The following is a 13,193-nucleotide window of genomic DNA, read 5'->3' on the forward strand; positions in this document are numbered from 1 at the left end:
GCCAGGCCATTGCATCAACATTTTGGTGGCTCTCTACATTCCATGCTCCTTCTGGGATGAGGAGGAGGAAACTTCCCTGGACTCCAAGGTCTTATAGGGCCTCCCTGTACTGTTGGGGGGTCCTGTAGCCCAGAGCCCTCTGAGGAAGCTGCACAGGAAACCCTCACAGTTTCTCTCTTCTGGCTGGGGCAGGTGCGGTTCCTGGAGCAGCAGAACAAGGTCCTGGAGACCAAATGGAGTCTCCTGCAGGAACATAAAACCACCAGGGCCAATATCGAGCCCATGTTTGAAGCCTACATCAGCAACCTGAGGCGGCAGCTGGACTGCCTGGGTGGAGAGCGGTCTCGGCTGGAGACGGAGCTCAAGAACATGCAGGACGTGGTAGAAGACTTCAAGAACAAGTGAGTAGACCCTCTACAAGCTCCTGGGAAGTCCCTGCCCTGAGGATCTTGGGAGGCCCTACTTTCCAGAGGGTACAGTCCAGTGGGGAATGGGAACACACACTCATGACAGTGAGGTGGAATCAGTAAAAGCACTGGGAACCTGTGGTCAAGAATGTTGAGGCTCTGGGGAAGGGTGGGGCTATAGGTGGTGGTAATTGACATGGTCACAGAGAGCAGGATTTGCACAACCACCTAGTAAACTCTGCAGAGGAGGAAAATAAGGCTCTGAGATATCAACTGCTTTATCCAACATGCTACAATTGGTAACTCATGACTTGAGAATTAAACCCCTAGAATCTCACCTTCACGTTTGTTCCACTCAGTCCCATGGCTAACTTGCATGATGTTTGGGCATCCACCCCAATTCTGGCCAAGACCAGGAACAAAGCAAAAGGAGACATATCTGCTGCCTCCTCCTCAAAATCACACACACACACACACACACACACACACACACACACACACACACTAAACATCATGGCATGTTCATGCCTATTGATTCAAGCAGCTCCTTATTTTTATTGTTTTAATTTATCTCTGATGTTCTTGGTCCAAATAAAGTAAGTGATAGAGTTTTGGTTATGGTTTGTATGATGTAATGAAAGTTCAGGTCTGAGTTGAGTTGAAATGGTAGCCATGACCCACATGTGGCTATTTTAATTTAAATTAATTAAAATTAAATAAAAGTTGAACTTTAGCTCCTCAGTCACACTAGCCACATTTCAAGTGTTCAGTTGTTCATGTGGCTAACCAGCCCTGTAGTAGATGCAGATATAGCACATCTCTATCATCGCATAAAGTTCTACTGGACATCACTGTACACTCTAGAGTCAGTGGATTTAGAATCTTGGAGAGTCAGTGGGTTTAGAATCTTGGCTCCACTACTTACTAAGTGAATGACCTCAGTGTCTCTGAACCCTGTTCCTTTATCTGTTCAAGGGGATGTTAATAGTGCCCACCTCATAGGTATTGAGAATATTATATCAAAACTTGTATGTAAAATACTTGGTAGGGTGACCAGTGCCTGGCACACAGTAAGTTGTTGATAAGTGTTAACTATATTATATGGATAATAAGGTGTGTGGTGGTGCAGACACAAGTAAGAGAAGCAAGTGCAGATGGCTAATCTATAATACGTATGCAAACATGGAGTAACAGTGTTTCAGTCCAAGACTTCCCGGAGGAGGAGTTGGAAAGGTGGAGAAGGAAAGAGACACAGGGGAGAACCATGTGGGGGGATCTGTTGAAGAGTGTGCTCCCAGATAATGGACAGCCATGCTCCTGTGGCAGGCATCTAAGAAGCCCATGCAGGGAGAGTGACTGTGAACTGGAAAACACCGAAGACAAGGACAGTCACGTTGAGTTAGGTGAAGAAAACATGTTCAGATTTAGTTAAAAAGCAGCAAGAGGAAGCAGGAAGGAAAACCACAGCAGTTCTCCCAGAGGACTTGGGAGAAAGCACAGTATTGAAGGTTCAATGGCAGGAAAGGGTTTTCCTCAGATCCTACTGGACAGCAGAGGCAACATCAAAGTGGAAAGATTCTGGTTATATACATAATGCGAGATAGTACTTGGTGGTTGTAAAAAATAAGGACAAGCCATCCATAGATGAGAAAAAGCCTCTGAGAGGTTAAATGGCCTGCCCCAGTTTACTCAGCTGGTAGGTGGAGGAGATAAAGCCCCAACCCCAGTTGCCCAGAGCTGCTAAAAGGGTGGGGTTCACTGATGCTCAAGAGGGTTGGGGAGGAAATGGATCACCTAGAGCAGAAGGGAAGCTTCCTTCCCGGAGGTCAATGTCCACAGGGGGCGGGGCAAGTGAGGCTGCTGTCTAGGGCCAAACAGAAGAATGAGAAACCTAGGCAGGTGAGGGTGGGAAGGTTCTTATTAGCCTGGAGACTGTTTCCTCTCCATGGGTCAGCACACTAAGAATGGAACAGCAAAGCAACATGAGGGCGACACAGGCTGCAGGAGCTAGCCAAGGCCTGGGACCGTCTGCTTCAGGCCAGACCGTCCTCTCTGTTCGGCTTGGGGTGAGACCAGGGGGTGAAAAAGGAAGCACACTGACCCCTTTATGGAACCTCAGCACTGCAAAAAACAAAGGCATGAGAAAGGCAACCTTAGAAGGAATGAGGGGGTGTCTCTGCTTTATTGTTGTTTTGGGTTTGAGTTTTGACTGGGCAGACGTGGTTGTGTGATTGTGAGGGGGGCACCTATAATGGGATGCTATACTCCAGTAGCACATTTTCCGTGTCTGTTCTGGAGACCCACACCTACAGCTCCCACTGTTTGACCTCACGCCCAGAACCCTGCTCCTAACACTGATCCACTTTTTAAAAAATTATTTATAATTGGCATACAATATTATATTAGTTTCAAGTATTCAACATGTTAATTCCATATTTCTATGTATTACAAAATGGTCACCTTGACAAAACACTTCTTGATCCTTCCTGCAGATATGAAGAAGAAATCAACAGGCGCACAGTGGCAGAGAATGAGTTTGTGGTGCTCAAGAAGGTAAGGTGACAGGGCTACTCCCTCCTGACGCCGAGGCCCAGGTAGCCCCTTCTGGAGGTGACAGCTGCCACTGAAGCCAGTGGCCTTACAAGTTTTAATTTGTGCAACTAATTTTTGAAGCAGGCTTTACTTTTTATTTTTAATGTTTTGTTTTTAAAGAGGGAGAGAGTATGTGTGGTATGCATGCACATGCATGTGAGTGGGGGAGGGACAGAGAGAGGGAGAGAGAATCTCAAACATGCTTCATGCTGTTAGTGCAGAGCTAGATGTGGGGCTCAATCCCATGAACTGTGAGATCATGACCTGAGCCAAAATTAAGAGCCAGACCCCTAATTGACTGAGCCACCCAGGGGCCCCAAAACAGGTCTTACTTTAGAAGTGAGAAACCTCAGGCTCAGGCAAGTTAAGTAAGTTGCCCAAGTTTACCCAGATCATCGGAAGTGAGTCAGGATCTGGAACTCCAAAGTCCCAGCTGTAAATCATGATACCAGCTCCTCCCCATGTGGATTCCCTGTGGGGAGAAAAAAGCAAAATGGCCCCTGTGCTGAACTACAACTCCAGGACATCAAGTCAAGCTCAGGAGGACAGGGGCAGGACAGGGATCAGCTCCCTGGAGTTATGGACCTTCCTGCTCAGTGGGGCTAGGCAGAGGGAGGGGAGAGCAGCCAAAGTAGGGAGAATGGAGCAATGATGTATAAAGTGCAGGAAGGAGCTGAAAGTGTGAAGAAGGCAGGAGGCCATGGAGAGCTTGGGCAGAGGCTGGGAGAGCCCAGAGGCAGCAGAGGCCCAAGGACCCAAGATGGGGTTGACCTGACCACATGACAGGTGACATAAGAGGTCTGTTCATGTGGCACCAGCTGAGGAGCAGGTGGGCATTCCCAAAGAGCCCTTGTCCCCACAGAGTATGGGCCCTTCCTGCAAGTTCCACTCCATAGCCTGGAACAAAGAAATGCCCTCATCCCTGGGAGCTGAAGTTCTCCAGCCTAACTCCCAGTCAGAGAGGCTGGCCGACCCACGAAGGATGGGATTCACAGTGACAGCATGTTCTGTTCCCAGGATGTGGATGCTGCCTACATGAACAAGGTGGAGCTGGAGGCCAAGGTGGATGCCTTAATGGATGAAATCAACTTCTTGAGAGCTTTCTATGATGCGGTAAGCCGTGCCAGGTTCTCCCCCTACAAGTGTTGGAGGCTGGGGTCCTAGGCTGGGCACAGAGCCTGCCAACTCCTTTTTTCATCTCCTCTCTGCTCTCCACCACATCCCTGGTTGGAATTCATGAGGCATATGCTGCCTTCCTTAATAAGGAACAATAAGGAGATTCCCTATGACAGATTGGGGGTCAGGTGAGGTGAGAATTCAACCATGACCATTTGGACCAAATGTGCTATTGGTCAGACAGCACTCCCTGTCATTGAATTATGCATGATTTCCATAGACCTATGTGAGCGACCTGGCTCACCCAGTCCAGCTCAAATTTATCAGCTACTTTTCCTAGAGAGGCTTCAGGATGATGCAATTTCACAAACCAGGTGGCAATTAGCGAGCCCTTAGTGCTTCTAGAAACACATGGCACAACTCCCTGGTTCTCCCAAAGACACAAATGGTCATGCACTGCTGCATGCCATATACTGTTCTAGGGGCTACAGGGGCAGTGCTGAGCAAACACAACAAAGCACCTACATTCTTGGAGCTTCTATTAATAGTAGGGAAGACAGGAAACACAGAGAGGATCAAAAACTATACCATTTAAGGCATAGTAAGGGCAATGAAAAGAAACAAGGAACCTGAGCAGGTAGTAGGTGGGTGATATTTGAAGAGAAACTGAAGAACTGAGGATCCAGGAATGCCAGGAGGAGGCCATGGTGGCTGAAGGAGAGTGAGTGAGGTACAGTGGTAGAGAAGGGGTCAGCAATGTTAAGACAAGGGTGCAGGGTGCTTTGTGTGCCTCCAAGTAGGCCTGGTAAGGATAGGTGATATGCCTGTTCATTGCATATGTTTGGGGCCCAACAGAAGTTGATTATGTTCTGGGAGCAGGAACATGGGCTCCATGTCTTTGGACAAGTTCAGTGACCACCTCGCAGCCCATGTAGGGCAAAAAGGCATCATTTTTCTCTGTTATGTCACTTCAGTGTTGACGCTGCAAGACTGTGGGCTGAGAACCCTGACCCTACCCCCCACTCCCTGAGCTAGGTCGGCTACCAGGAAAACTACTTGGGAAAAATGGATTGTGAAACAACAGTGAAATAATTTCTTGAAGCAAGAATTAGATGAACCAATAATTAATAAACAAAGGAAAGGAATATTTTCACTTATATTTTTGCTTTTGGACCAATGATTTGCAGATTTCAAAGTGTGTCAGAATCTTCTAGACTTCTTGTTAAAACACCAGTTCTAATTCAGTAAGTCTAGGGTGGGACCTGAAATGTTGGACTTTGAACAAGTTCCTAGGTGCTGCTGCTGCTGCTGGTCTGAGGATCCCATTTTGGGAACCACCACCTTAGATGATTCTGGAAAGTCATCATTAACAAATTGATTTTGGTTTACGTTTTCAAAAACTGTGCTATGTGGACATGACTTGATTTAATCCTCACAGAAAGCATATGAAGCAATGCTAGGACAAGACCCTCTGAGACTCAGAGAAGCCATCTAACCTGCTTAGCAGACCCAAGACTCAAATGTTTTGTGCTGGTGCCTTTTCTGCTGTCTCGAGCTGATTTCCACTTCCCAACCCCGAGGAGCAGGGAGGAGCGAAGTTGGGAAATAAGACTGAGACACAGCAGAGTTTCTGGCCCCTTCTGACTCAGTGAAAGGCTGTGTTTTCTCAGAACATGAGACATCCTGGCACTGACAGGTCACAGCAAGGTGCACTCCCTTGGTAGTGGGAGTGACTTCTGGAGGGTGCTGGCTGGAGTTACCATGAGGCTGCTCCCTGCATGCAGATGAGGTGACAGTAAAGCTCCAGCATAAACTCAATGACTTCCCTAATGTCTCTCCCAGCCCTTCGGGCTACACCCCAACAGTGCAAGTGAGGTGCATGATGCTAGGGTCTGTTGCCCTGGCCACCGTCTCCCAACACATACACCCTGCTTCAGCTCTTCTACTTTGGCCCCATCACAGGAGCTGGCTCAGCTTCAGGCCCAGATCTCAGAAACCTCCGTGGTCCTGTCCATGGACAACAACCGCAAGCTGGACCTGGACAGCATTATCTCTGAGGTCAAGGCCCAGTACGAGGACATTGCCAACCGCAGCCGAGCTGAGGCCGAGTCCTGGTACCAGATCAAGGTGAGGAATCAAGGTCAAGTCCATCTAACAATCTTAGAGAACTGGGATTTCAAAGATGAATTAGGTAAAAGCCTTTTACTCTCAGGTGTCCCAGTCTGATGGGGTCAAAGGGATATGCGTTTAGCCTGAGACTTACCTTCCATGGGAGCACCCTTTGGGTAACATTATCAGGACCTGCAACAACAGCCAGATGAAGGCAGGAAGTGGTCAGTCCTCTGCCAGGGAGGAGAATGGACACACCTCCAATGCCCTGTGGAGGACAGCAAGGGACAGTTGGATGGTACTGTCCATTAGAGCCAGCAGGAATAAGAGAGGGAAGGTGGGAACAAGAGCAAAGCTCTGCCTCCTGGAACCAGAGAAGAGAGGTTCAGCTGGCAGTGGCTGAAAGACTGGGAGCAAAGGCTGGACATAGGCCACACAATAAGATCTTCCAGATTAGAACTGGGTGGGGGTCACAAATATGAAGAGAGCTTAAAAATCAGAGAGTGACAGGCACTCCTCCTATCTGCTGGTTAGATTCTGAGAACAAGACCCCTGATGTGGAGGGGTAACAATGAAAGGCCGGGCACAGTCAGAAAGGGGCCAGCTGTGGGGTGGAGCCTGTGGACATGGAGAGTGAGGGGCAGAGCCAAGAGATGATGCAGATGGACTGGGGAAAGGGAGGTGCTGCCAAGAAGTACACTGGAAGCCTGTTGGACCCTGGGAAGCCACGGCCATCTCTCCTCTGGCCTGATGACCCCGCCTCTTGATTCCCCTGCCCCCAGTACGAGGAACTGCAGCGGTCCGCTGGCCGCCATGGCGATGACCTCCGCACCACCAAGATGGAGATCTCCGAGCTGAACCGCGTGATGCAGAGGCTGCGCTCTGAGATCGATAACCTGAAGAAGCAGGTAGGCTGAGCTCCCAGCAGACAGCCCATCCATGCACCTGCCCACCGGCAGAGCTGGGCCTGGTCCCAATTCAGCCCATGCACAGAGAAGCCTCCCCATATGTGTCACTGTCCAGGAATGGAACTGTGCGGTCTCCTGCTACTCCAGGGATGTCAGGACCCCCTTTCTCCTCTAGGGAAATAAAGGTCTGTCCTCGGGGAACATATAAGGCAAAACTATCCAGAGACGTGTGGCATTGGAAAAGACCCCCCAAAATCATTTTATCCATTATAACTAAGTCTCAGATTATTCAAGGAGAACAAAGATTACTCTTATTTTTATTTTTTTATTTTAATTTTTAATGTTTATTTATTTTTGAAAGAGAGACAAAGCATGAGTGGAGGAGGGGCAGAGAGCAAGGGAGACACAGAATCTGAAGCAGCCTCCAGGCTCTGAGCTATTAGTACAGAGCCCAACACATGGCTCAAACTCACAAACCACGAGACCATGACCTGAGCTGAGGTCAGACACTCAACCGTGTGAGCCACCCAGGCGCCCCAATTATTTTTAAGGATGATGATGCTCCAACCTCCTTTGCATGAAATCCATTTCAGGAAATTCTCCCATATTTTTAACCTAAAATGCACATCTTACTGCATTGTCTGTGGGCGACCTCACAAACCCCTGTGTGCTCCTGGCAGTGTACCACGCTCCAGAATGCAATCGCTGATGCCGAGCAGCGTGGAGAGCTGGCCCTCAAGGATGCCAAGCACAAGCTGGCTGAGCTGGAGGACGCCCTTCAAAAGGCCAAGCAGGAAATGGCCCGGCAGCTGCGTGAGTACCAGGAGCTCATGAACGTCAAACTGGCCCTGGACATAGAGATCGCCACCTACCGCAAGCTGCTGGAGGGCGAGGAGTGCAGGTTAGTAGCCATCCACCACCACGGCTCAAAGAGATGCCACTAGGGCACCAAATGCCACAGACACCAAGAGCCCCACAGTGTAAAGCCCCAGATAGAAATTCCAAGGGCAGAAATGAGGTTAAAATGCACCTCTCCCCAGAGGTGCCCTGCAGTCTCAGCCTCTCTCATAGTTCCTGTTGGACCCACAGCAGAGGATCAGGGTGACAGGCATCAGTAAGAGGTAGAAGGCCACAAGCAGGGCTCTTCCTGCCCAGACCCATGACAAATGATGCCAGACTGCAGATGAATCTCAGGGGCTCTGTGTTTGCCCAGAGATACCTACAATCTGACTGTCCCTCTAGTGAACACATGTCCTTCCCCATTTCTCTATGTACTTTCACTTGGTCTGTGTTCTAGATTCCCCTCACAGATTCATATTAGCTAGATGAACAAAAGGCTTGCTAAGCACAGGGCCTGGACACACAGTAAGCACTCTGTGCTGATAGCTATTAATACAAAGAGCCCAGGGCTCTTCAACTTTTCAGCAAATTAAATGTCTCTTTCTGTTCCCACCTGCAACAGACTCACTGGGGAAGGTGTCGGACCTGTGAACATCTGTGAGTAAATGTCTTGGGATAATAGAAAAGCGGGAGTCAAAATAAAAGCAGTAGCATCGCTACCAGGGATTTGGTGATAGATGTGGGCAGGGATGTCATTAAGACCCTCTCAAGGGCTCTGTGGAGGCCCCTCTCTTCTTTGGCCTTTCCTTCCTGGGGAGTCAAGAGAGACTTGTGGTGATACCTTACCCCCAGAGCCAGTCCCAGTGGGGTCACGTATGCACAGGAAGGACTCCAGTGTGGCCTCAGAGAACCAGAGCTTCAGGACAGGGCAGACAACTTGCAGAGTGATGAGTTAGCTAGTTCTGGTGGAAATTCAAACTCACCCAGCTAACAAGAGGCTACCCAACTGGTTAAATGGAAAGAACCATACCTTGAATTGAAACAAATTAATTGAAAAAGTAGAGCAGCGACTGACCCAATTTGACTCGGCTCACAGAGGGGAGAGTGGGAAGAATCATCTCACAGAATAGCCCAGCAGGATAAGGGGACATTCAGGCAACACTGAGTCCTGGTCATAAGAAATAGAGTCTCCTTGGCCCCCATGTGGCTCGGACCACACAAGGGAGGCCAGAAATCCAGGATGGGGAGAGCTTGAACCCAGCTGATAAAAGGGATACGTATGTTTCACACGGAGAAATGGACACGCAGAGGAGAGGTCAAAGAGGCATCTTCAAATATTTGACAGGTGGTGGGGAGCCGCATCCCAGCTCCCCATCACTGAATGTATTTGAGCAGTTACTATGAACCAGTGCCTTTCAGTGATGTGGCATAGGTGATTTCAACTGGGGGAGGTTCATCTGTTCCAATTGGGAGCCCAGGATCCTGCCCAGGATGGGAGAACTCATGCTCCATCTGACAGGGGAAGCCTGTGGAGGGGCGGAAGGAGAACGGCAGGCTGCCTGATGTCTTTGCATCTCCGTTTTATCCCTGTGAAGTAGAGGTGACGGTAGTAATAGTAAGATCAACATGCTCACAGCTGTGAAGGTGCTTTTGAAAATGGCACTGTCCTGCAATTGGAACTCTCACTGTGGGGCACTGTGTGACTGGACGGCGAGTCCACGTACATCCTCTCTAACCCCGCCCCCGCCCTGAGTCCGGGTAGAGGAGACTCCTTGTTCCCTAAGGAAGCACTGCAGAGGAAGCCCACCTGGGCTGAGAGCCAGGGAGGGGGGTCTTGGGGACCCGGAGGAGACCGCCAGTGTGCCCTGTGTCTTTTCTCCAACAGCCGTGGTTTCCTCCACCGGGGGCACAGGCTACAGTGCAGGTGGCGGTGGCCTCTGTGTGGCCGGAGGCGGCTACAGCAGCAGCCTGGGCTATAGCGGGGGCGGCGGCTTCAGCTCCACCAGTGGTCGCAACATGAGCGGCAGCAGCTCCAGCGTGCGCATCATCTCCAAGACATCATCCACCAAGAAGAGTTACCGGAGCTAAAGGATCCCACGTGCCTCGGCTGCCCCATCAAGGCCCCCAATGCCCAGCCCTAAGGCTTGCCGCTTTGCTGATACCCCATGCACACCATCAACTCCCAGAGGCGAGGGGAGTGACCTATGAGTGCTAAGGTCACCTCGTCCATCCCTCTATCCCCAGACCGATCCCCACAGAGGTACCCCCCTTGCTCTTCATCCTAGAGCCCTCCAGTGTCCACAGGCATCCAATCCAACTAATGCTGACTCAACTGCTCTGTGCCAAGACCTGGGCTAAGACTTTGCCCTTCAGTGGCTTCCAGAGCAAAGGTGAAGTAGGGTCTTCCTCTCCTCATCCGAGCCGGATCCCTTGCACCCACATTCCTTTATGGGGGAGGGGTGAGCTTACGATTGGCCGTGGTGCCTCTAAAGAAGTTGAGTGTAATCTATGCCAGAGTCCACATGTGTGTGCTGTCTTACTGCACACAGAACCCTCTCCTGCAGTGCCCCTCACATCAGGGAATGTTGCCAACCTGGCCAGCATATTGTGTCCTCACCTCCTTCCTTCTTGTCCCCTCCAAACCCCCAGCCATTTCCCCTGACAACTCCCACCATCAGAATACTGGAATAAGAAATCAACCCACACAAAATATTATCAACTCAATCATTCATGCTAGAATAGAACAGTTTTATCAAGAACCCCGAAGTTCTCCATGGCCCAGGATTACGTTCCTTGATCGTTCAGAGCCAAATGCCTTCCAAATCAGCCTCACTGAAGCCAATATTAGAATTACCGCCCCACACAGAACCACTCTGCTACTGAGTGGGAGGGAGGCAGGCTCATGCCAGGCCGTGGGAAGGCAGGTAGGCAGAAGATGTCCCAGGTAAAGGAGCCCAATTAGCCTGTGTTAGAACTGCCCTCGGAGAATTCCCCTGCAGAACAATCCTCTGGACTCAGGAGTCTTTCTCTCTCCTCTGTGGTAGCCATGTCTCTTTTCTGCAAAGTTCTCTTTCCTTCTTCCTTTTCTCTTTCCACCTTCTCATCCACCCTTCCTCCTTCTTCTCCTCCCACCCTGTGTGGCTCCTCTCCCAACCTCTCCTCTCTGCTCCTTTATTTCTTTTCTCCCTCTCCCATTCATTCCTTTGGCAACAGATCTCCCGCTCCCTCTCTCCTGACCTTTCTTTTTCTATTTCCCTGTCTCTGAAAAGTCTCTGGTGTGGATTTGCCTGTCCCCAGCACTGGCTACAACCACAACTTTTAAGGCAGTCCACCAAACCCCCTGCCTCACAGGGAAGACCTACCTCCCCCTGTGTCTTGCCTCGCTCTCAGAGGATGCTTGCTCGGCCTGTGAAGGAAGCCGAGGTAGGGAAGCAGTGGAAGAGGGAAGCCATATAGATACAGAGATCTTTCCCTACATGAAGAGTGGTGAGCCCTCCAAACACCTGCCATGTATTCAAGATCAAAATGCATTCCAAAGGCAGGCAGGGGCTGGCTGCCAGCTGTGGACATGAAGACAGGAGAGAAAAAAGTCAGAAAAAAGTCACCCCGCTCTCATCGTCTCAAACCCTTCTGAACTGCCTTCTCCCCATGCCAGCCTATTTCCTGAAATTGCTTCAATAAAGTGTCACCGAGCTCTTTAGGTCTTGGTGGAGTGTGCATCCTATCTCACATTCAGTGGGCAGCATTGGAACTGGTGTTATCCTGGAGCAGATGCCTTCTACCTACAACAAATCCAGTAAAGCATCCTCTCTGCTCCCAAGTTCTGGTTCTTGGCTCCAGGGAACCCAACATGTCACGGCACCATGCTGCAAGGGGGTGGAGGGGCGATGCTCTCCAGTCTGGCTTCTTGGTGTCTCCAGCACCTCTAACACTATCTCCTGGGCCCACCTCTGTAACTCTTATCCCAGGGTGGAATGGCAATCCCCTTCATCAGGCAACAAGACCCACCCCACCCCACTCTGCCTCCCACCATTGCCCACAGCCCCTAGTTATACCCATGACCTCCCCAAGCCCGCCTCCCTCCCCAGTACTCCAAGACCCAAAGTTAAGACTATGAAAAAGGGAACAGTGTGAAATGTCACAGTTTGACCCAAACTGTGGAGTTCCTGTCTCCTGCTGGACAGGTGGAGCAGAGAAGACCTAGGCATACCGGCAGGAGACCTCCATTCTTTTCTTAAATGTCTATTTATTTATTGTGAGAGAGAGAGCACATGTGAGGGAGAAACACAGACAGAGGGAGAGAGAGGATCCCAAGAAGACTCCATGCTGTCAGCACAGAGCCCCATGAGGGGCTTGAACTCACAAACTGTGAGATCATGACCTGCGCTGAAATGAAGAGTGGAACCCTTAACTGACTGAGCTGCCCAGGTACCCCAGGAGACCCCCCATTCTTAACCAGGCTTCTCTTTACCAGAACAGCAGAGCACAATGATGTCAGAAAGAATAGGATCGAATCCCTGCCTACCACAGATAAAATGTGGTGTTGGGTACTTTAATTAAGCACTTTAATCACTCAGTCCCTCAATTTCCTCATCTGTAAAGCAGAAACTGCATCATGATGCCATCATGCAGTTAAATGAGATAATGGATATAGGGCTCATGGTGGTCCTAGCACGCAGTAAGCACCCAGTAGTTGTTATTATTATTAGTGGCTTGATTTTTGACTTGGAGAACAGTCAATGTGGAAGGGAAAGACAGCCACAGCAGAGGTCTCACTGATGGAGCTGATGGAAAGACGGGGGGGAAGAGAATTGGGGGCGGGGGCATTTCAAGCATCTCCAAAGAGCTGTGACCTGGGTGCTGGGAGAAAGCCTATATCCCGCATCTACCCGAACAATTCCTGAGGGAAACAAGTGTCCCCAGAACAACAACAAGTGGTCCTCAGGCCAAAGCAGATTCTGTCTACCTCAGGGAGGCAGGGACAGGGTGAGGAAAAGACAAAAGAATCATGACACAGTAGGGTCAATCTGATGGTTGAACACAGTGCATCTTTGAGGACCCAAAGAGCCTTGGGGAGAGCATCCCTTCCTCCCCCCTCCTCAAGCACAACGCATCTCCTTTTGAATCCCCTGCTGGCTTTTTTTAACCCAACAGGCCCAAAGACAAGAGTCAATGTCAGGAGTCCTAGTGGCACTGAGTCAGAACCAGTCCATGCCTGGCC

General features: G+C 50.0%; 1 protein-coding gene across 1 annotated transcript in view; it reads left to right on the forward strand.

The window, feature by feature from the left end:
* Positions 1-10,060, forward strand: part of LOC115305657 (keratin, type II cytoskeletal 5-like) — an 11,044-nt gene extending 984 nt beyond the window's left edge. Inside the window, exons 2-9 of the mRNA XM_029955892.1 lie at positions 193-401; positions 2,900-2,960; positions 4,017-4,112; positions 6,078-6,242; positions 7,007-7,132; positions 7,813-8,033; positions 8,595-8,629; positions 9,858-10,060. Of these exons, the coding sequence (XP_029811752.1) occupies positions 193-401; positions 2,900-2,960; positions 4,017-4,112; positions 6,078-6,242; positions 7,007-7,132; positions 7,813-8,033; positions 8,595-8,629; positions 9,858-10,060 (1,116 nt within the window). The remainder of the gene's footprint in view (positions 1-192; positions 402-2,899; positions 2,961-4,016; positions 4,113-6,077; positions 6,243-7,006; positions 7,133-7,812; positions 8,034-8,594; positions 8,630-9,857) is intronic.
* Positions 10,061-13,193: the final 3,133 nt, after the last annotated feature.

Source organism: Suricata suricatta, chromosome 10 (genome assembly GCF_006229205.1).
Source record: "Suricata suricatta isolate VVHF042 chromosome 10, meerkat_22Aug2017_6uvM2_HiC, whole genome shotgun sequence".
Classification (NCBI taxonomy): Eukaryota; Metazoa; Chordata; class Mammalia; order Carnivora; family Herpestidae; genus Suricata; species Suricata suricatta.